The sequence below is a fragment of the Anser cygnoides genome, unplaced genomic scaffold (assembly GCF_040182565.1).
Source record: "Anser cygnoides isolate HZ-2024a breed goose unplaced genomic scaffold, Taihu_goose_T2T_genome scaffold_43_1, whole genome shotgun sequence".
Lineage (NCBI taxonomy): Eukaryota > Metazoa > Chordata > Aves > Anseriformes > Anatidae > Anser > Anser cygnoides.
The window spans coordinates 40,857-61,773 of record NW_027103067.1 but is presented as its reverse complement, the minus strand read 5'-3'; the positions used below and the strand labels follow the sequence as shown (position 1 = coordinate 61,773).

General features: G+C 54.5%; 2 protein-coding genes across 8 annotated transcripts in view; one reads left to right on the top strand and one right to left on the bottom strand.

The window, feature by feature from the left end:
* LOC136789250 (ATPase family AAA domain-containing protein 2-like) overlaps positions 1-16,231 on the top strand; it is a 35,830-nt gene extending 19,599 nt beyond the window's left edge. The window contains exons 9-10 of the mRNA XM_066989277.1: positions 6,003-6,131; positions 7,549-16,231. The gene's annotated coding sequence lies outside the window, so the exon portion shown is untranslated. The remainder of the gene's footprint in view (positions 1-6,002; positions 6,132-7,548) is intronic.
* On the bottom strand, positions 10,798-19,866 carry LOC136789249 (uncharacterized). 7 transcript variants are annotated; one of them, XM_066989248.1, is made up of 16 exons: positions 19,707-19,866; positions 19,165-19,574; positions 18,815-18,894; positions 18,378-18,489; positions 16,865-16,954; positions 15,392-15,496; positions 15,008-15,163; positions 14,700-14,857; positions 14,414-14,561; positions 13,585-13,722; positions 12,991-13,167; positions 12,299-12,457; positions 12,041-12,142; positions 11,579-11,669; positions 11,251-11,310; positions 10,798-11,009 (listed from the first exon to the last, which is right to left on the bottom strand). In XM_066989248.1, exons 1-16 carry the CDS (start codon positions 19,822-19,824, stop codon positions 10,867-10,869), a joined length of 2,247 nt encoding a protein of 748 aa, XP_066845349.1. In that variant the 5' UTR covers positions 19,825-19,866; the 3' UTR covers positions 10,798-10,866. The 7 variants fall into 7 exon arrangements, with proteins under 7 accessions (XP_066845349.1, XP_066845350.1, XP_066845346.1 ...); XM_066989249.1 differs by having other exon boundaries at positions 14,414-14,857; positions 19,165-19,290; positions 19,495-19,574; XM_066989245.1 differs by having other exon boundaries at positions 14,414-14,857.
* Between the last annotated feature and the right edge of the window lie 1,051 nt (positions 19,867-20,917).

Sequence of the window (20,917 nt, the reverse complement as noted above, 5' to 3'; positions counted from 1 at the left end):
TGCCAATCCCTCACGGGAGGAAGGTGGTTATCCTAGGCTCCAGTGGGGGAAATGGGTAAGAGTGGCCCTAGGTACGTGAGGAAAAAGGTTCCTTTGCATGAGTTGGAGAGGGCATGAGTAAGGACCATCTTGAGTGGAGAGCAGAATGAGGGAAATTAGAAATTAGAACGAGGAAATTAGAATTTAGGAAAATTGCTAGGAGTCATGGAGGTTGGCCCAAAACAGATTAGGACTGCTGTTTCTGTGCTGCATGAATCCTGTGTGGGGAGATTATGAGCAGATAAGAATCCTCTTTGGTAAAGGGGCTTGTCAACACAATTTTTGTCACATCCTTAAGCTGTGACCTAATTTGTAGAGGCGATACTAACTTTTTAAAGGTGTGTTCCTAAGGAAGCAGATTCCAGGTTTCTCTGTTGTTCGTGTCTGCCAATATATATGGAAAAGCCATAGAGGTTTTTCACAGAGTCAGCTAGGTAAACCTCAAGAAGTAGCTGGATTTTTGTTGTTGTTGTTTGCTCCTTTGTCCTCGAACTTGATGAACTTGCCGAGGCGACCGGCTCCGGGGCAGACGCGTGCTGCAGCGGAGCGCGGGATCGGGACAGGCAGGGCTATTTTTCGGGCATCGAGCCTACGTGAGGGAGCCGCCAGGCACCGGCAGCCCTCGTGAGGGAGGCTGACGAGGCGTAGGCGGAGCCAGCAGCGTCAGCGACAGCTCCTCCCCCCGGCCGTTCAAAGGCAGCCCTTAGGGAGCGCGAGCGACCAGGAGCGCGGCGAACAGGGAGTGACACGGGGGGAGTGACGCGGCAGTTAGCGAGGCAGTGAGCGCAGGCAGGGCGGGCAGGCAGGGCGGAGCGCTCACACCCGCCCATAGGGACAACTCCTCCAACGGCACTCTCCCGTCAGCTGGGCTGCGATGGTCTCCACCAGGCACGGTGCTTTCTCTAGGAAGTCAGTACACACCCAGACCGACTGCCCGTCCAAACACGCGGCAGTTCAGGTCTCCGGATGCGGGGAGTGTCTGAGCCTCTTGCTGCCATCGGCGGGAGGCAGAGAGACTGCTTGCGTGAGGTGCGAGCAGGTGGACGACCTGGTCCGCATGGTGGCGGAACTCAAGGAGGAGGTGCAGAGGTTGAGGGATATCAGGGAGTGCGAGCGGGAGATAGACTGGTGGAGCGACTCCCTGCAGGACCGGAGGGAGAGGGACCAGGGTGAGACGCTCCAAAGGGGGGTGGACCCCCTGCCCTGTCGCCATCGGGCAGAGGGAGGGGACCTGCGAGTTGAGGAGGAATGGAGGCAGGTCCCTGCTCGACCTCGCAGGAGATGCCCTCCCCTTCCGGTGCCGCCTTCCCAGGTGCCCTTGAACAATAGGTTTGAGGCCCTGGAGCTTGAGAGACCAGTGGGTGAGGATGAGGTAGGAAGCCTACCCGGGAGGATGCCTGAGGTGAGGAAGTTGACTCCACGCCTCAGGACTGCCTCCACCAAGAAAGAAAGAAGGGTGATTGTTGTGGGCGACTCCCTCCTCAGGGGAACGGAGGGCCCTATTTGTCGGCCTGACCCCACACGTAGGGAAGTCTGCTGCCTCCCTGGGGCCAGGGTCAGAGACATTACCAGGAAGCTTCCAAACCTGGTTCGCCCCTCTGACTATTACCCGCTTTTGATAGTCCAGGCTGGCAGTGACGATGTTGAAAAGAGAAGCCTCAAGGCTATCAAACAGGACTATAGGGGGCTGGGACGATTGGTGGAGGGAGCGGGAGTGCAGGTGGTGTTTTCATCTATCCCTATGGGGGAAGGGAGAGGCACGGAGAGGACACGGAAAGCTCGCGTGGTTAATAGGTGGCTCAGAGGCTGGTGCCAGCACAGAAATTTTGTTTTTTTTCACCATGGGGAGCTTTACTCGGCACCCGGCCTGACGGCCCCAGACGGGTCCCTATCTCCAAGGGGAAAACGGATCCTAGGCCAGGAGCTGGCGGGGCTCATAGAGAGCGCTTTAAACTAGGGAAGAAGGGGGACGGGGCTCAAACAAGGCTTGTTGGAGCTGTGCCAGGGGAAACAATGGCTAGGCCGGGGAAGAAGGCGATGGCCCAGCTGAAGTGCATCTACACTAATGCACGCAGCATGGGTAACAAACAGGAGGAGCTGGAAGCCATCGTGCAGCAGGCAGGCTACGACTTGGTTGCCATCACGGAGACGTGGTGGGACCGCTCCCACGACTGGAGTGCTGCAATGCCTGGCTATCGGCTCTTCAGGAGGGACAGGCAGCACAGAGGGGGTGGTGGCGTGGCTCTCTACATTAGAGAATCTTTCGATGTTGTGGAACTCCAGGCTGGAAATGATAAGGTTGAATCCCTGTGGGTTAGGATCCGCGGGAAGGCCGGCAAGGCTAGCATCCTGGTCGGGGTCTGTTACAGACCGCCGAACCAGGATGAGGAGACGGATGAGGAGTTTTATAGGCAACTGACAGAAGTTGCAAAATCGTCGGCGCTTGTCCTCGTGGGGGACTTCAACTTCCCGGACATATCCTGGAAACACAACACGGCACAGAGAAAGAAGTCTAGGAGGTTTCTGGAGAGCGTGGGAGATAGCTTCCTGACGCAGCTGGTCAGTGAACCTACCAGGGGTGGTGCCCCGCTAGACCTTCTCTTCACAAAGAGAGAAGGACTGGTGGGAGATGTGGTGGTTGGAAACTGTCTTGGGCAGAGTGACCACGAAATGGTAGAGTTCTCTATTCTTGGCGAGGCCAGGAAGGGGACCAGTAAAACTGCTGTATTGGACTTCCGGAGGGCTGACTTTGAGCTGCTCAGGACGCTGGTTGGCCGAGTCCCTTGGGAGGCGGTTCTGAAGGGCAGAGGAGTCCAGGAAGGCTGGGCGCTCCTCAAGAAGGAAATCGTGATGGCACAGGAGCGGTCCGTCCCCACGTGCCCAAAGACGAGCCGGCGTGGAAGAAGACCGGCCTGGCTCAACAGAGAGTTGCGGCTTGTGCTTAGCAGAAAAAAGAGGGTTTATAATCTTTGGAAAAAAGGGCGGGCCACTGAGGAGGACTACAAGGATGTAGCGAGGCTGTGCAGGGAGAAAATTAGAAAGGCCAAAGCTCATCTGGAGCTCAACCTGGCTACTGCCGTTAAAGACAACAAAAAATCCTTCTACAAATATATCAACGCGAAACAGAGGACTAAGGAGAATCTCCATCCTTTACTGGATGCGAGGGGAAACCTAGTTACTAAGGATGAGGAAAAGGCTGAGGTGCTTAATGCCGCCTTTGCCTCAGTCTTTAGCGGCAATACCGGTTGTTCTCTGGATACCCAGTGCCTTGAGCTGGTGGAAGGGGATGGGGAGCAGGATGTGGCCTTCGCTATCCATGAGGAAATGGTTGGCGACCTGCTACGGAGCTTGGATGTGCGCAAGTCGATGGGACCGGATGGGATGCACCCGAGGGTACTGAAAGAACTGGCGGAGGAGCTGGCCGAGCCGCTTTCCATCATTTATCGGCAGTCCTGGCTATCAGGGGAGGTCCCTGTTGACTGGCGGCTAGCCAATGTGACGCCCATCTATAAGAAGGGCTGCAGGGCAGACCCGGGGAACTATAGGCCTGTCAGTTTGACCTCAGTGCCAGGAAAGCTCATGGAGCAGATTATCTTGAGGGTCATCACGCGGCACTTGCAGGGCAAGCAGGCGATCAGGCCCAGTCAGCATGGGTTTATGAAAGGCAGGTCCTGCTTGACGAACCTGATCTCCTTCTATGACCAAGTGACGCGCTTGGTGGATGAGGGAAAGGCTGTGGATGTGGTTTACCTTGACCTCAGTAAGGCTTTTGACACAGTTCCCCACAACATTCTCCTCAAGAAACTGGCTGCTCGGGGCTTGGACTGGCGTACGCTTCGCTGGGTTAGAAACTGGCTGGGTGGCCGGGCCCAGAGAGTTGTGGTGAATGGAGTCAAATCTGGTTGGAGGCCGCTCACTAGTGGTGTCCCCCAGGGCTCGGTACTGGGGCCGGCTCTCTTTAATATCTTTATCGATGATCTGGATGAGGGCGTCCAGTGCACCCTCAGTAAGTTTGCAGATGACACCAAGCTAAGTGCGTGTGTCGATCTGCTCGAGGGCAGGAAGGCTCTGCAGGAGGATCTGGATAGGCTGGAGCGATGGGCTGAGGTCAACTGCATGAAGTTCAACAAGGCCAAGTGCCGGGTCCTGCACCTGGGGCGCAACAACCCCAAGCAGAGCTACAGGCTGGGAGATGAGTGGCTGGAAAGCTGCCTGGCCGAGAAGGACCTGGGAGTATTGGTTGATAGTCGGCTGAATATGAGCCAGCAGTGTGCTCAGGTGGCCAAGAAGGCCAACGGCATCCTGGCCTGCATAAGAAGCAGTGTGGCCAGCAGGTCTAGGGAGGTGATTGTCCCCCTGTACTCGGCTCTGGTGAGGCCGCACCTCGAGTACTGTGTTCAGTTTTGGGCCCCTCGCTACAGGAAGGACATGGACGTGCTCGAGCGAGTCCAGAGAAGGGCGACCAAGCTTGTGAGGGGTCTGGAGAACAAGTCTTACGAGGAGCGGCTGAGGGAGCTGGGCTTGTTCAGCCTGGAGAAGAGGAGGCTCAGGGGCGACCTTATCGCTCTCTACAGTTACCTTAAAGGAGGCTGTAGAGAGGTGGGGGTTGGTCTGTTCTCCTGCGTGCCTGGTGACAGGACGAGGGGGAATGGGCGAAAGTTGCGACAGGGGAGTTTTAGGTTGGATGTTAGGAAGTACTTCTTTACCGAAAGGGTTATTAAGCATTGGAACGGGCTGCCCAGGGAGGTGGTGGAGTCACCATCCCTGGAGGTCTTTAAAAGACGTTTAGATGTAGAGCTTAGCGATATGGTTTAGTGGAGTACTTAGTGTTAGGTCGAAGGTTGGACTCGATGATCTTGATGTCTCTTCCAACCTAGAAATCTGTGATACTGTGATACTGTGAACTTCTTGATCAGCGTGCAGCCATCTACATGGCAGCAGTTAGGTACAGTTTCACATGGGACCTCGACCTTTCTCAGATTTTCCTTTTCTGTTTACTGCAGCTGAAAGCGCTCTGGGTGTTTTCCGTGTGTTTTATCTCCATGTTGTATAGAATGAAGTTGAGGGGAATACTCAGGTTTTGTGCTAGGTGGTCTGAGGCAGGCAGAGGCAGAGTTTGATGGTAAGATGATGAGCAGCAGTATTTCCAGGGCGCAGTAGTATTTCCGTTTGGCATGGCTGCTCTCTAAAGCTACATACTCACAGTCTCACAGCAATAGTGAACAGCTGTAGCGGTGGAAGAAGGTGCTGCCACTAGCTTGTCACTGTGGCTGTGCCAGAGATTATCATCTCTGCATCTTTGGTAATAGAAACGACTGTGTGAGAGATTGGTAATTGCTACAAGCAGTCTCTACTATTTATCCAGCCCTGAATTGAAAGGTAGGATTGAACTAACTAGTCTAACTTTGCTTTGGGTGCTTGAGCAATCTGTTCTGCCAGCAGAGTTGTAGGCATGGTACACATTTGGCTAAAGGGTAAAGGGAATCGCCTAAGGATGCTTCCTTCTCCAGCTGGCACAGCTGTATCTACAAGATCTGTAGCCCAGCTTCAAAACATGCTTTTTACAGCGCCCTGTGCTGCTGCAACGGCTTCTCTAGTGAAATGCAACAGTGGCTTTGCTGTGGCAGCAACTATCCTACAAAGAGGATCGTGTCATTCCCTGCTGCTTTGGAAGCAGCTGACTTGCAATTATGACCATAGATGTGATAGATTGATTAGTAATAAAAGATTGTCTGAAATGTAAGCCTTTCCTTTCTCTGAAGTATGAAAAATGAACTCATTTTCTCCACTGAAATCACATGGGATATTTAATCTGTTCTCTGAAGCGTCACATTTTATTTAAGAGCGTAAGAAAAGTAGGATGTCACTTGTTACTGTTGAACCTCTGGAAACATAAAGAGCGTATTCAAAGGATCTCGTGCTCTTGTAAGGTTATTTGTTTTTTTCCCCATTGTTTTCTTCAGAAACTGTTGCACACTGTCATTGAGCTAACTAAGGGATTTGACGTATTTCACTTGGAAAAAGTATATGGCACGATTAATCAATGTATTTACAAACATCGGGAAGACTATGACAAAACCGATTTGGTGGAGGTAATTTTTGGTTTGTGTTATAGCACTTTCTGTCACCGTTCTGCAGTATTTGTGCATTCTGGCTATCACGGTAATTTAGCATTGCTCTTTACTGCTTAGTTGTCTGTGCACAGACAAAAACACAAGTCAGACTTTTTCGTTTCAGTCTGGAAGACGTTTATCCGTATTGCAAAACCATTGTTGTACTTGGCATAATTGTTGGCAGTTTCAGCAGGAGAAAGCTTGAACTCGAAGACAGTGGGTTCACCCACACAGCCCTTTCAAAGCAGTTAACCTTAGTCTGTCAGTAGTTTTTCTTGGGGGCGGGAGGGCCATGAAGGGAAGGTGCTTTTCTAAGTCTTTCGCTTCCTCTCTCTCCCTCTACGGCCAGTCAGGCATGGCAATACTTCGTAGTCGTTCCATCCTTGGAGAGAAATTGAAGTATATAACAAGAGTTTGAGACTTCTCTCTAGTCACACTCTAATCTCTTTTTAACTAATATGCTTGACCATCTGTAATTTGGGAGATTTCTGCCTGTGCCAGTTTTACACTAATGAGTCAAATTCTCTGGTCTCTTCCTGTAAAAGATGCTTTCCGAGTTGTCAGAACTCAGCAGAAATCTGCATGAGGCATCCGTGGTCCAAGTCAGGTGTTCCCAGTGTACGTTGGCTATTCAGTCTTCTGATTCAAGATCCTTGAACCCATTTGTCTTGGGGTCGCTTGTGCTTGAGAACAGATAAAAGTTGTTATGCCTATCTGTCTGCCCTAAAAAGAGAGTGCCTCTTTTTTCAGGCACTGGTCATCTTGATCTCTTCTTCCACATCTGAGAAGGAGTTAGAACGGACGCTCTGTTCCGCCTGTGAAAGAGAGAGGATTCTTTGGATTCAGGGAGGCCGCTCCTGAAAAAATGAGATCTTTTAGCTTGAGAAGGGCTTTCCTTCTGTTATCTCAGGGCCTGTGAACTTTTGTAACTTAACTTTTAATACTTAAATTAAAAGTAATTAGCTTTCTTGGTTTTCTATTTCTTCCTTTAGCTTTAACAAACAAATCTCTCCTATTCAGAGGGCACTGTACAAGTTAGTCAGGAGCGTGCTCTGCTGTAGGAAGAGAGAGAACTTAACGGGTAATTATTCAAAGTCTAGAAATTAACTTCTTGAGCTTGTTGTGGCTTTTCAGGAACTGTTTCTAACTCTTCCTAATTGTTGTGAAACCACTGCTGATACAGGTCCATACAGTTTATATCCTACCCTCTATTTTGGATGCATAAGGATGCATCTGAAGCTAGAAGGGGTAATAGGTCATTGTGATGGTGGTAGCACACTATTTTGCTAAATATTACTGACTCTGTATGACAGAGTCTTTATTTTTATAGTAATAGAAAGTGTTCTTAAGCTTTCATTTGTGCTTGCTGCTAATTTGTCTTTGTTTTTCTTATTAGGAGATTAAGAAAGGAATCGCAGTCTTCCAGTATTTCAAGTAAAGGGGTCTTCAACATACTTGATTTCTACTCTCCAAGGCACCCAAGTTTCAAGGCAGTGAAAAATAAGAAAAAACCATCATCCCAGGGTACCCAAGCACATAACCAGAGAACACAAGCTCCCCGTTTGAGCACTCAAAGCTCATCCAAGTACCTTCCTGGAGCAGCCAAGCAACTTCCTGGGGCACTCAAGCATCTCCCCAGAGAAAGCAAGCAGCTTTATGGATCACACAAAGCACTCAGCGGAGCACTCGTGTATCAGTCCAGGGCACCCCAGCACCTCCAGGGAAAAGAAGGCACCACCCTGGAGCACCCAAGCAGCTCCCTGCAGCACCTGACTCTCTCTCTGCCTGGACACACATAAGTATCTTCCTGGAGCACTCAATCGTTAAGAACCAGGCTCCTGCCCTGGAGCGCCCAAGCTCCTCCAGGGGAACACAAGCACCTCTTTGGGCACCTAAGCATATCCCCAGGAAAACCAAGCACCTCCTGATGTACTCAGACACCTCCCCAGGGGTGCTTAGAATCTTGCTGACTCACCAAGCATCTCCCTGGAACACCCAAGGTCCACACTGGAGAAACCAAGAATGGCTGTGGGGCCAACAAGCAACTCCATGGATGAGAGAATCAGAGAAATGTGGAGATGCTTGAGTTCCCTGGGAAATTGCTGCCTGCCTGAGTGAGATGACTGTGGCATACAGGGAATTGCTAGAGCCTGCGGCAACCAAGCACCTCCTCGGGGCACAAAAGCATTGCTCATAGCTATCCCAGCATCTCCATAGGGCATGCAAGAACATCCTTGGAGCTCCCAAGCACCTCCCTACAGCCATCGAGCACCTCCCAGGAGAAGACACACATCTCCCTGGGATGCCCAAGGATCTTCCTGGGTCACCCACAAACCTCCGTGGACTCCTGGAGCCCCTTGGTCTGGCACACCGCATGTCTCTGGGGCACTCAGGCATCTCTTTGGAGCAACAAAGCATATCCAAAGGGTAGACAAGCATCTTCCTTGAGGAGCCAAGGACCTCCCTGGGGTAGCCAGGCATTTCCACAGGGCACCCAATCATCTTCCCAAGGGAAACAAGCACCTCTCTTGAGGCAGCGAGCGTCTCTGCACAACATTCAGAAATCCCACTGCAGCAATCAAGTATCTCCCCAGGCGACAGAAGCATCTCCGTCAGGACATACAAGCACATTCCTGCAGAACCCAAACATCTCCCCAGAGCATCCACGCACCTTCCTGGAACACTCAAATAACTTTTTGGGACACGTAAGGATGTCACCGGGGGATCCTAAAATCTCCCACAGTGTCCCCAGCATGTTTCTGGACCACCCAAGGAACATTCTAAGGCACTTTGCGTGTCCCTGAAGGCCCCAGGAATCTCCCTGGACCACCCAAGCATTACTGCTGGGCACCCAAACATGAATATTTGCAGGACCCAAGCAGTCCACAGAAGCAGAAAAGCATTTCCAAGGGCACACAGGAATCTCCTATGGGCACAGAATGGCCTGGGGCACATAATCATCTCTCGGGAGCACCCAGGAATTTCCCTCCAGCAATGGAACGCCTCACTGGAGAAACCATACATCGCCCTGGGTCAGTCAAACATCTCCCTAGGTACACAAGCATCTCCCTGGGGAATCCAAGCACCTTCCTGGAGGACCCAAGGAGCTTCTCGGGGTATGCAAGCATTTCCCCATGGCCCCCAAGCACCGCAAGTGGCACCTAAGCACCTCCCTGGAGGCTGCCACCACGTGCCTCTGGGTCACAAGCTCCTCCCAGGAGCACTCAAATATCTCACAGGCACACGCAAGCATCTCCTGCATGTCACATACTCCAAGATACTCCTGCATCTGACTGGAGAATCCAACCGTCTCCCCAAGGCTCCAAAATACCACCTGGGGCACACAGGTATCTGACTGGAGATGGGAAGCACCTCCCTTGGAACCCCAGAGCTTCTGTGGGGTGCAGGAGCCCCTCCCTGGGTCATTCAAGTATGTCCACAGGGCACCCAAGCACGTAAGCATTTTCCTGGTGGACCCATGCATCTCCTATTAGCACTCAAGCATCTCACTATGGATGCACTGAAAAATTCTCCCACACCACAAAAACATCTCCTTGGAGAAGTTAGGATTCTACCTAAGGCACCGAATCATCTCCCTTGGGCACCCAAGTACATCCTTCAGGCATCTCTCCTGTTGCATCCCAACCCCTCTTTGCATTACCCAAAAGCATCTCCCCTTAGAAAAGAAGCATCTCCTTGGAGGACCCAAGCACCTCCCTGGGAAAGAGTAGCATCAACTGTGGGCACCCAGCTGTGTAAAAGGGGCACCCAAGAACATCCTTGTAGCACCCAAGCATCTCCCTAAGGCAAACCAGCACGGGACAGCCAAACACCTCGCTGGGGAACGCAATCACCTCCCTTGAAGACCAAGGATCTCCCTGGTGTACCCAAGCATTTTCCCAGGGCATGCTGGCATCTCCTCAGGGCATCCGAGCACCTTCCAGGAGCACAACATCTTCTCCTGGAGGCACACAAGAACGTGCCCAGAGCACCCAAGCATAGATTTGGAGCAAGAAAGCACAACACAGGGGCACCCAGGCATGTCTCTGGAGCACGCAAGCATCTCCTTTGTGCAATGTAGCATCTCCTCAAGGTACACAAGCACCTCCAGGGGCATCCAGACATCTTCCTGGGGACCATCAGCGGTCCACAAGCACCTCCCAGGGGGACACGAGCTTGTTTCCAGTAAACCAGTGCTTCTCTGAGGAAACATACATCTCCCCGAAGCACCCAAACATTGTTCTCTTTATTCCTGTCAATAACAAACTACAGCAGTGAGAATCAAAAGCAAACTAGAAACACCTTCCTCCCTTACGCACTCTTCTACCTCCTTCCCGCAAGCAGCACAGGAGAATGGGGAAGGGGGGCCCGGGCCTCCTGCTCCACTGTGGGCTGCTCTCCACAGGCAGCAGCTCCACTCCAGAGTCTGCTTCTCTGGGGCCTCTCCATGGACGGCAGCCTCCTTCAGGCCAGATCCACCTGCTCCTCCATGGGCTCCTCTGGCGGCGGGTCCTTTTTGGAGCCATCTGGGGATGGTTCTTGCTTGCCTTGCGGCATCTCCTGGGCTCTTCTCACACAAGCTGCCCCTGCAGAACCCCCCTATCAAAACCTTGCCACATAAGACATCCAGAAGGACACCAAGGGGACTGGTCTTGTAGTTCGAGTTTTATTCAGAGAGATCTTCCCCAGGGAAGCTCTGTGGCTCCCTGGCTGTTCAGGGCCAGCAGCGCAGTGCTGCCAGCCTAGCCCATCTTGATGCGGGTTGCTGCTGTACTTGACGTTGCAGGATCTCTATGGTCCCAGCTGCCAGGTGACGGATCGATGGATGGATGTCGTATTCCGAATGAATTTGGAGGTCTGCGACAGAAAGACACAGAGCAGAGATGAAACCCGTTGACCTACAGAGACCATCCAGCATCACTCTGGACCATGCCAACCCCATCATATACTTCTAGGGCCAGCAGGAACAGGTCAGACTAGCATGTCCCTTTGCCCCTGCAGCATCTCCTTGGAGCAGGTCAAGGCATGGAGCTGCAGACTGCAGGGGCTGTGCCCCCTGTCACTTGGTCCCAGTACCCCCAGCACTGCCCTCACTCACAGGTGATGATCATACGCAGCTTCTCTTTGTCTAGGTCCCCGGAGTGCAATGCAGCAAACGCTAGAAAAAGAGCACCAGTCAGATCCTGCTCCCCATTACAGCCCCTGGTATAGACAGGGCTGTGCCCTCCCCCCCTGCCCCCAGCACCCCTGCAAGCACGGTGCCCAAGGAGGAACCTGAGCAAGGCACACACCAGGCCCACCTGCATGGGCAGGGGGCTGAGGGAGGCACAGGGCTCCTGGGGCTACAATCAGGGGCTTCAGGGCCCACAGGGCTGCGCCTTGCTGCCAGGGCAGGGCCCAGACAGGGAAGTGGGGCCTGGGCTCACCGATGAATTTGACAGCCTCCTGTCGCAAGTTGGCCTGAGCATCCTCCAGGTATGGCAGGCATCCTTCCACCCTGCTGATCTTCTGCTTGAGCTGGAGAAAGCACAAGGGCGCGGGGCTCACATACCCTCCCCAGCCAGCCGGACCAGTCCCTCCTGCCAGCACCCCCCTCCCCCTTTCCCCCAGGCCATCCCCAGCTCCCAGCCAGGAGCTCTGTGGGGCCGAGGTTTGGAGAGAGTTAGGAGACCCTTCTGTCCCGCTGCCAAGGCCCAGATGAGCTAGGGTCTCCTCCAGCATCGGGGGAGGGGAGGGTCAAGGGGCCTGCAGAAGAGCCCCCCCGGGGCTCTGTGCTGGAGGGAAGGGAGCCACAATGCAGCTGCAAGTGGTGGGCTCTGGGCTGCAGCAGCCTGGGCATGTCGGGCAGGCTTGTCCATTTGGGGTTGGGGCTGGGCGGTTCTCCTTACCAAGTACTCCCAAATCCTCCAGATGTCCTCAGTCTGAGTCAGCTGCTCAAGCTGTTTCCACTTCAGGAACTTTGCACAGGCAAGTAGGACTACTGCAGAGGCCTGTGGAGAAGCAGAGGCAGGGAGGTGGCACCGCACACACATCTCTAAAGTGTCTGATTGCCTGCTGCCCTGCCCCCCCCCCCCCCATGCCCAGAATACCCCTCTGGTGTCAGCACACCCAGTGCCCACATCAACGGCCAGGTGTGAAATCTGTACCTTGGCCACGCTCTGAGTCTCGTCACTCATCCGGAACAACAGTGGAATAAGGGCCCTGCGCACGGTCGTTTTCATTGCTCCTTTTTTCCACCACACCACAGACTCCATCAGGTCTTTGAAGAGGAGCATGGAGCGCTCCCGCACCTCACTGGACACCTGCTAAGGAGGACAAAAGGAGGATTTCAGCAACTGCCAGCCTCCCCTGCCCGTGGGGAGCAAGGGCCGTAGGGTGGCTGATGTGAAGGGTGAAGCCTTGTATTGCGAACAAAGGAGCTGGAGGCCCACACAAGGCAAACTAACAGGTTTCCTGCACGGGGTGCCTGTACCGTAGAGTGTGCTCCAAGCCAGCCCACTTTTACTACTAGCTGCACCAGCCATGTCAAAGTACAGCTCACCCAAGGAAAGGGCTGAGGAGGATATATGGCTGGCCTTCGATAAGGCTTCTGGGGCACTCTGTCTCCTCAGCTTCTGCCTTTCTGCCTCAGCACAGGGAACTTTTGACTGTGCTGAGTTGTCAACCTGACAGGGAGAAGCCCTATTGGACTGCAGAGCCCAGAAGACAGCCCACAAGTGCCCAGAGGAGCAGAGAGAGAAGAAGGCCCTGCCCGAGTGCTGCCCACAGGCCTGGGCTGAAGGGCAACGCCATTGCGGAGTGCCCGTCTGCAGGGCTCAGTCACCCACAGCAGCCTTACGTTGTTAAAAAGAGGCAGGAGTCTCTCAGCCAGTGCCAGAGCGATGGGGCTGGCCTCCGTCTTCTCCAGATGACCGATCACGTTTTCAAAGACAGTCAGGGCCTTCTCAGTGATGTGTGTGTTGTCATACTGCAGAGTCTCCATGACTTCTGGCAGCAGGAGCTGCACTACCCTCACCTGTACAGAAAGACACCATTGCTTTTAGTGAAGAAAATGGCCACCTTAGCCAAGATGCTCTGGTTACAGAGCACCATCATCCTGCTCGCTTCCTGGCAGCTGCCATGGGAATCTCACCAACAACCTTCCGTCAGGCAATGGCCATGAGTGTGGTGATTAAGTAGCTGGGAGAGCAGGGCACGGGGAAGGGAGGTGATGAGAGCAAGGGCTCCGTTTCCCCCACCGAGTCGCCCCCTTTGCAAATGTCCCCCAGGGAAGCCATCTGGAAAGCTCCTGGGATCCTCCACAGGCAGACACCAGGCCCCACCACCACCATCACCCCACCTCCTGACTCCCAGCTAATGACAAGCCATGGCGGTGCCTCCTGTCCCAGCACCAGGCTGCCAACAGGGCTTTGCTTGGCAAAGTGCGACTCACCATCTCAGATCTCTCTGACAACATGACGAGGGCTCTGAGCACCAGCCAGAGAATCGGCAGGTTGTCAAGACTCAGAAGCAGCAGGAGCTTTTCTGTGTCACATAAATCCGCTAGTACACGTTCAGTTGGACACATCATCTGAAATGAACACAGCCGTGAGAGATGGGCAGAGCCTGCAGCATGCCCGTCACCCTGCAGCTCCTGGCTCCCCTGGCAGCTCAGGGCAGGGTGCAGGGGACACAAACCCTGGTGCCCGTCCAGGTGCCCGTCCTGGGGCAGCTGTGCCAGAAAACAGGGCCCTTCTGTGCCCTGTGCGTGGCACCACGCAGCACCTTTTCTTTGCCTGCTCCTCCTGCCCTCTGGCTGTCCGCAGCCTCTTGCTGCCATGCCTCTGAGGAGCAACAGACCAGCATGAACTGGCACAAAGCAGGCACTGGAAGCAGGTGGCTACAGGTGCTACTTGTGCCCGGTCTCACAGCCTGCCCAGACTGTGCAAAGACCATGGCTCCGCCCCAGCCCCAGCCGTTGCTGTGACAATACCCCTGGCCCTGCCACTGCCACAGGTTTCCAGTCTGAAGGGCAAGGTAGGGGGGTGCCGAAGATGGCGAAAAGTGAGCACTGCGTATAAAGGGGTAGGCTTCGTCTTCGTGCACAGGGACCCCATACGGTTGATGTAGGGGGGCTGGTGCTGGCCCTAAGGGGCTGTGTCTATGAGTCCTGGAAGAAGTGACAGTTTGGGGAAGATGGGGCGGGGAAAGGCCTGTGCCTCTTTCCTGGAGGAGAGCACACAGCCCTGAAGAGGAGCAAGGTGTGTCCTCTGGTTACTCACAGCCAGGTTAAGAAGGCTGGTGTGCTCTGTCTGGACGTGCAAAGACCAGCACACCCGTTCGTCCTGGAGAACGTTCTGTAGCTCTCGCAAGATCTTCCCTGAAGTCATTGGAAGGGAAAGCATCGCCTTCCAGATGTCCAGCGTAGTGCTGCAAGCCCAGAACACTCTGTTGGCAGGGCTGCCCCGCCCGCAGAGCTGTGACCCAGACAAGCCCCGCAGGTCCCAGGCTGTCCTGCAGCCCTGGCCCTGACCCACCCCGTGCTTAGGGAACTGTTGGGGCTGGTACCTGTCAAGTGACGGAAGGCTGGTCAGCACACTTCTGAGAGCTTCCCTGGGAAACTGGTTAGTCAGTGCCTTCAGTACTAAGAAGAAGCTCTGCCGGAGTAAAGATGTGCTGTTGCTCTTTTTTAGGTTTTCATGGAGGAATCTCAGAATCTTTTGCACCTGGAGGGGACACAGAAGAGAATGTAGCTGCCACTGGACTGCAGCCAGTTGCCCAGCTGCCGCTGAAATTGCTGCTGGGTGTGCGAGGCAGGATGTGAGCAAGGCTTGAAAGGGCTCAGGGGCAGGGCAATCCAGCCACGGGCTGCTTACTTCCATCAGCCAAGAGGCAGAGTCTCTCACGGCCACTTCCAGCATGAACTTGGCCCACTGGTTCTTCTTGTTATCGATGCAGCAGTCTCTCATGGTCTCAAGTGTCCTGAGGACGATGGCTGTCCTCTGAGGAGGCTGGAGGTATTTTCCAAATGGCTACGGAAGGAAGGAAGGAAGGAAGACATGACACATTGAGTCAGAGAGCAGCGCCTGGGGAGGGAAGATCAGGGGAAAGGAGGAAGAAAGACCCTCCCTTCAGGGCAGAGCTGTGCTGACAGCCCCCACCTGTGCCCAGCTTTGCCTCGCAGGCACCCCTGAGCTGCAGGCTGCTCTGGAACACAGGGAAGGGGAGATGGCCTGGCTGGAGGGTGCCTGCGTCCTTACCTCCTGATCAGAACAGCTAGAAATGAAACCAGTCAGCCTCCAGATCCTTTCCATGGCTCTCTCCTTTGCAAGTTTGTTCTGAGAGTTCGCAAAGCGTAGCAGCACCTGCAGGAAGCAAAGCTGCTGGTCTGCTCTGGGAGCTGACAACTGCTCCAGCAGAAGCAGCACTGCTGAACTCCTGGCTGGAGTCACAATGTTCATTAGGGATTCCCAGAGCTGGAGCAAAGCCCTCAGTGGGTCACTGAGCCATGGGGTCCCTTCACACAAATCCCAAGGCCAACCCTGTAGCCAGGCAAGTAGGCAGATGCCATCCCAGGGAAGCCCTAGCTCCTTCCCATTCCCGCCCCCAGAACACAGTTCCCTGTCCCCTCTCCATGAAGGCTGGCTTTTGGAGCAATGTCCTGGTTTCAGCTGGGATAGAGTTAATTTTCCTCCTGGTAGCTGGTGTGGTGCTGTGTTTTGCATTTAGGGTGAGAATAATGTTGGTAACACACTGATGTTTTAATTGTCGCAGAGCAGTGCTTACACCAGGCCAAGGACTTTTCGGCTTCTCGCTCTGTCCTGCCAGCAGGCAGGCTGGGGGTGCAGCGGGAGCTGGGAGGAGACAGACCCAGGACAGCTGACCCAAACTGGCCAAAGGGGGATTCCATGCCATCTGATGTCATGCTGAACAATTATATGGGGGGGCTGGCTGGGCTGGGGGGACCGGGTGCTCGGGGATAGGCTGGGCATCGGTCAGCAGGTGGTGAGCAATTGCATTGTGTATTATTAGTAGTACTATAATCATTATTATTATTATCTTCCTTTCTTTTCTGTCCTGATAAACTGGCTTTATCTCAACCCGCAGGCTTCATTTTTTCTGATTCTCTCCCTCATCCCAAAGAAGGCGTGGGGAGGGTGAGTGAACTGCTATGTGGTGCTGGGCTGCCGGCTGGGTTAAACCACAACAGGCAGAAATGGCCTGGGTTTATGCAGTGCCACAGTGATATGTCCTCCAGGAGGCCAGGAGAACAGAGTTTCGGGGCTGGGCTCCTGTGCAGGACGGGCAGGTCCCAGGAGAACTCTGCCCCATTCACACCTGGCAAGGAAAGCACGGGGCACCAGGAAAGCAGGGCGATGGCAGCTCCAGATGCTGCCAGTGCGGTGCACAAGGACAGGGCTCAAATTCTGCCACTGCTTTGCTGCAAGGAGAGCTCTGGGGGCAGAGGAGGCCCAGAAGTGCTGGGGGGAAGCTGTGCTGTGACACAGGAAGGACCTGTGGAGGGCAAGGGACGTTGACAGCAGCCAGGGGACACTGGGGCCCTAGAAGAGCTTGGTGGGCAGCCCCTGGCTCCCCTGAGCGTGCTGGGCACACTCCCGGCAGGCACTATGGTCTCTGTGCACGGCACAGGAGGCACTCTCCACTATTACACGTCACCTTGCTCTAGGGTGAGGAACAGCCACTGTGAAGCCCACACTGTGAAAATGACAAACCTGCAAGATCTTATGCAAATTCTCCTCGAAGCTGGAGGCAGGAGGGCTGATCAGCAACATCTGCAGCATGTTGTCCATACTTTTCAGGGTCTGCAAGAAGGACAAATTGTTGTGGTGGCAGGCTTTCAGTGGTCCTTCAAAGCTCTAACTTTGAGACTGTGCTGAACTCCCCCTTGTACTGGGTTTACATAGCAAGGTTTTGGGGGGCTGCAGGGTGGGCCTCTGTGAGTAGAATCCAGAAGCAGCCCCTTGTTAGATAAGGGCCTGTTTCAACCAGCTCCAAGGGGACCCCCTCGCTGCCCAGAGCCAGGCTAATATGCAATGTTGAAATGCCTCTGTGAGAGCATTCTTAAGACAGGGTGGATTAAATATATATATATACATATAGCTGCACAACAGCAGCTGGGAGAGCAAGGAGTGAGAAGCGGCCCTGCAGACACCAAGGTCAGAGCAGCAGGAGGGCAGGAGGTGCTCCAGGTGCAAGAACTGAAGTTCCCCACGGCCTGTGGAGAGGCCCCTGGTGGAGCAGGCTGTCCCCCTGCAGCCCATGGGACCCACACGGAGCAGATCTCCACACTGCAGCCCGTGGAGGAGCCCGCGGTGGAGCAGGTGGATGTGGCCTGGAGGAGGCTGCGGCCCACGGAGAGCCCCCGCAGGAGCAGGCCCCGGGCCGGAGCTGCAGCCCGTGGAGAGGAGCCCACGCAGGAGCAGTTGACGTGGGGGCATCTGCTACCTATGGGAGACATATGTTGGAACAGTTTGCTCCTGACAGATGGACCCCATGGTACGGACCCATGTTGGAGCAGTTTTTGAAGAGCTGCTGCCTGTGGGAAGCCCACACAGGATCACTTTGTGAAGGACGGCATCCCATGGGAGGGACCCCACACCGGAGCAGGGGCAGAGAGGGACCGTGAAGGAGCGGTGGAGACAAAGTGTTATAGACTGACTGCAACCCCCATTCCCCCGTTCCCCTGGAGGGGAGGACGTCAAATAGGGTGGATGGGGGAAGGTGTTTCCTTTTTTTTTTTTTGAGTTACTCACTGCTCTAGCTTGTTAGAAATAGGTAATAAATGTTACTAATCTCCCTGCTCTGAGCCTGTTTTGCCCTTGATGATAGTTGTTGAGGGATCTCCCTGTCCTTAGCTCAACCCTTGAGCCCTTTCCATCATATTTTCTCCACCTTTCCCTTTGGGGAGGGAAAGTGAGAGAGCAGTTGTGGTGGAACTCAGATGTCCTGCAGGGCAAAACCACCACATCCCTTACTGCCAAGGAAGGACAGCTGCAGCTCTGTGCGCTGCCCACGGGAGGCCTCAGGGCAGAAAAGGTGCTGTGTGCAGACCAGGCCTCAAGCATTGGATACAGCCAGGCAGATGGAAAGGGTGAGAGGGACGTGATGGGGTGAAGCAAGGCTGAGACCCTGCCCAGCAAGGATCTTCAGTCATCTGTAAATACAGGCAAGCCAGGAGGTAGCTCAAAGAGATATGGGCGCTCCTGTTGCTCACCCAGCACATACCATACTGTAGAGGCGAATGTTGAGTTCCTCTTCCGGAGGAAGGAAGAAGATGCTCTTGAAGGATGCAAGTAACAGAAACGTCATTTCATCCTCCACCGCCATCTCCACTGTGCTGCAAAGAGAGAGACACTGGTGCTGGCAGCAGTGCCTCCACGACAAAGGGAGGTGGACACAGACCTCCCATAGGCAGAACTCCAAGGGAGGGCTGGGGAGCCCTGCTGGGATCAGTGTCCTTCTCCATGAGGCTGGCCTGGGCCAGAGGACGGTCCTGACACCTCCCAGCAGAAAGCTTCAGTGCTCCCTTTGTCCTCTGGACAAGCCCCGAGCAGGGGAGAGCAGAGGCCCTGCATGGATGGTGAATGCCTCCTTGCCAGGGTCAGATCTGCCAGGACCATGCCCTAGGGATATGCCAGCTGAGCCAAGGACAGGGCACGTACCTCAAGGCAGAGACAGCAAGCATGGCTTGCTGCCGCACTGCTGTGAACAGCTTGTCCTTGGGCTCCTCGTCCAGCAGCACCTGCAGAGCACAACCGGGATAGGACCTGGCAGCCGCTGATACTCAGCACCAGCAGAGCCAGCACTGCTGGGCAGGACCAGAGGAGCCCTGGTGGCCCCAGCCCAGCACCGGCACCCAGAGTGCCCCCTGCACCTTCCAACACTGAGGTCCCAGCAGCATCCACAGTCTCACTGGGAGCAGCTTGGCGTCCATGCATTTGGCCCCCAGTCACCCCTGCCCAATGCCCAGGGAGCCTCGCTCCCTTCCCCAGCCCGCCAGACGTCCCCTCACCTGGATGTTCTCCGCCAGCTTATTTCTGCTGCAGAAGATGTCCAGGCCCTCTAACAAGCCCTTCTGTTGGGCGGTTGTGCACACAGTGATGACGTTGCTCAGGAACTTCATCTTCTGCACCTCATCCTGGCAGCCACAGAGATACCAAGAGGGAGCGTGAGAGGGGGAGCCACAGCCAGCAGGACCGCAGCATTGCGGGGTGCGGAGCTGTGCGGGACGCCTGGAGGGCAGCAGCTCTGCCCAGCCAGCAGCCCTCCAGCAGCCTGGCAGCAGAGCCGGGGCACGGCCAGGACATGCAGGCACAGCCGCCATGGAAAGGGCTGCTCTTACCCTTTCCAGGTTTCTGACGTAGGCCTCGATGAAGACCACAGCTTCCTCTTCCTCTTCATACACAGGTAGCCAGATAGCGTCTAAGACAGAAGGAGAGCGAGCATTGCTGTAGAGAGGGGCTTAAGGATGAAGCAAGGGAAGGGGGCCCTGGCTTCAAGCAGGGGGCGCGGCTGGCCCCAGCCCTGCCCACCCCAGCGCAGACCCTCGCTCACCAGGCTGCAGCGGCTCCACCTCGCACACCTCGATGGGCTCCATTAGAGAGCTGCTCTCCTGGGAGCTCTCATCCTCTTCCCAGGCCACCCTGGGGCGGCTTGGGGGTCTCTGCTCCATTGAGTGATGAGGGGTGAGGGTCAGGAGGGGGCAGGCTCGGGACTGCCACGGGCAGTGGGGAAAGACGTGGGCTGCACTCGGGGGCTCCTCGCCAGTCCCACTCGCTCCTGCCCTGTCCCCTCGCTGTCCTGACGGACAGTGCGGGGCCACTGTGCCAGCACCAGCTATTGCCAGGTGACACCGGCCTGTGTCACAAAGGGCCTCTCTGTGACCTCACGCCCCCACTCGGTGGGGCAGCACTGCTGGGGCACAGCAAGAGCAACAACAGTGCAGACAGAATGGCCAGGAAGGGCTCAAGATCACTGCGCAGCCACTGTCACCTGTGGCTTCCTGACTCCTGCATCCACCAGCTCCTGCCTGTTTGCGTAGTTTGCACAGCCATTTCCAGCCAGGTTGTCTTGGTTTCAGCTAGGATAGACTTAATTTTCTGTTTTAGACCAGCCTAAGATCAGCTTGACAGCTGATCTCTGCGCGATTTACCAGCTGCCCCGGTAACTAAAGTTTAGCAGCAAGGAAGACTTCTGGCCTTCATCAAAAGACCAACAGAGTACGCTGGACGACCACCCGAGGACTCCAGCGCACATGCAAATAGGGGCGGGAACCTATGTTAATGATTCTTCCGCTACCTAATGAATATGCAAGAGACTTACGGGGGAACTGAAATGAATATGTATATATCCTATCAGTATAAGCACCCTGGTAGTAAGCCTTGGTGCACAAGCTAGGTGGAACGATCCCCCTTGCACCCAGCGCTGCAATAAACATACCTGCTTTATAACTCTCCTTGAGTTGTAAAGTTTCTTTTCCGTGTGTCAGAACACAGTGAGGAAGACTACCGATGACCACCAGAGACCCCCAAAACACCACCAGTGGAAACAAATGTGCATGCGCCAGAGACATTTTCAAATTTTAATGAGTTATGGGAAATAGTATGGATATGTTAACTATTTCTTAGCAATCTGATGAATATGCATGTTTTTATTGTATATAACCCTCGTAGCTTGAAAAAGTCAGCACGCACACTGGGTGGAGTGATCCCCTGTGCATCTGGCGCCGCAATTACAGAATGCCTGGTTTCTAAAATTCCAAACTG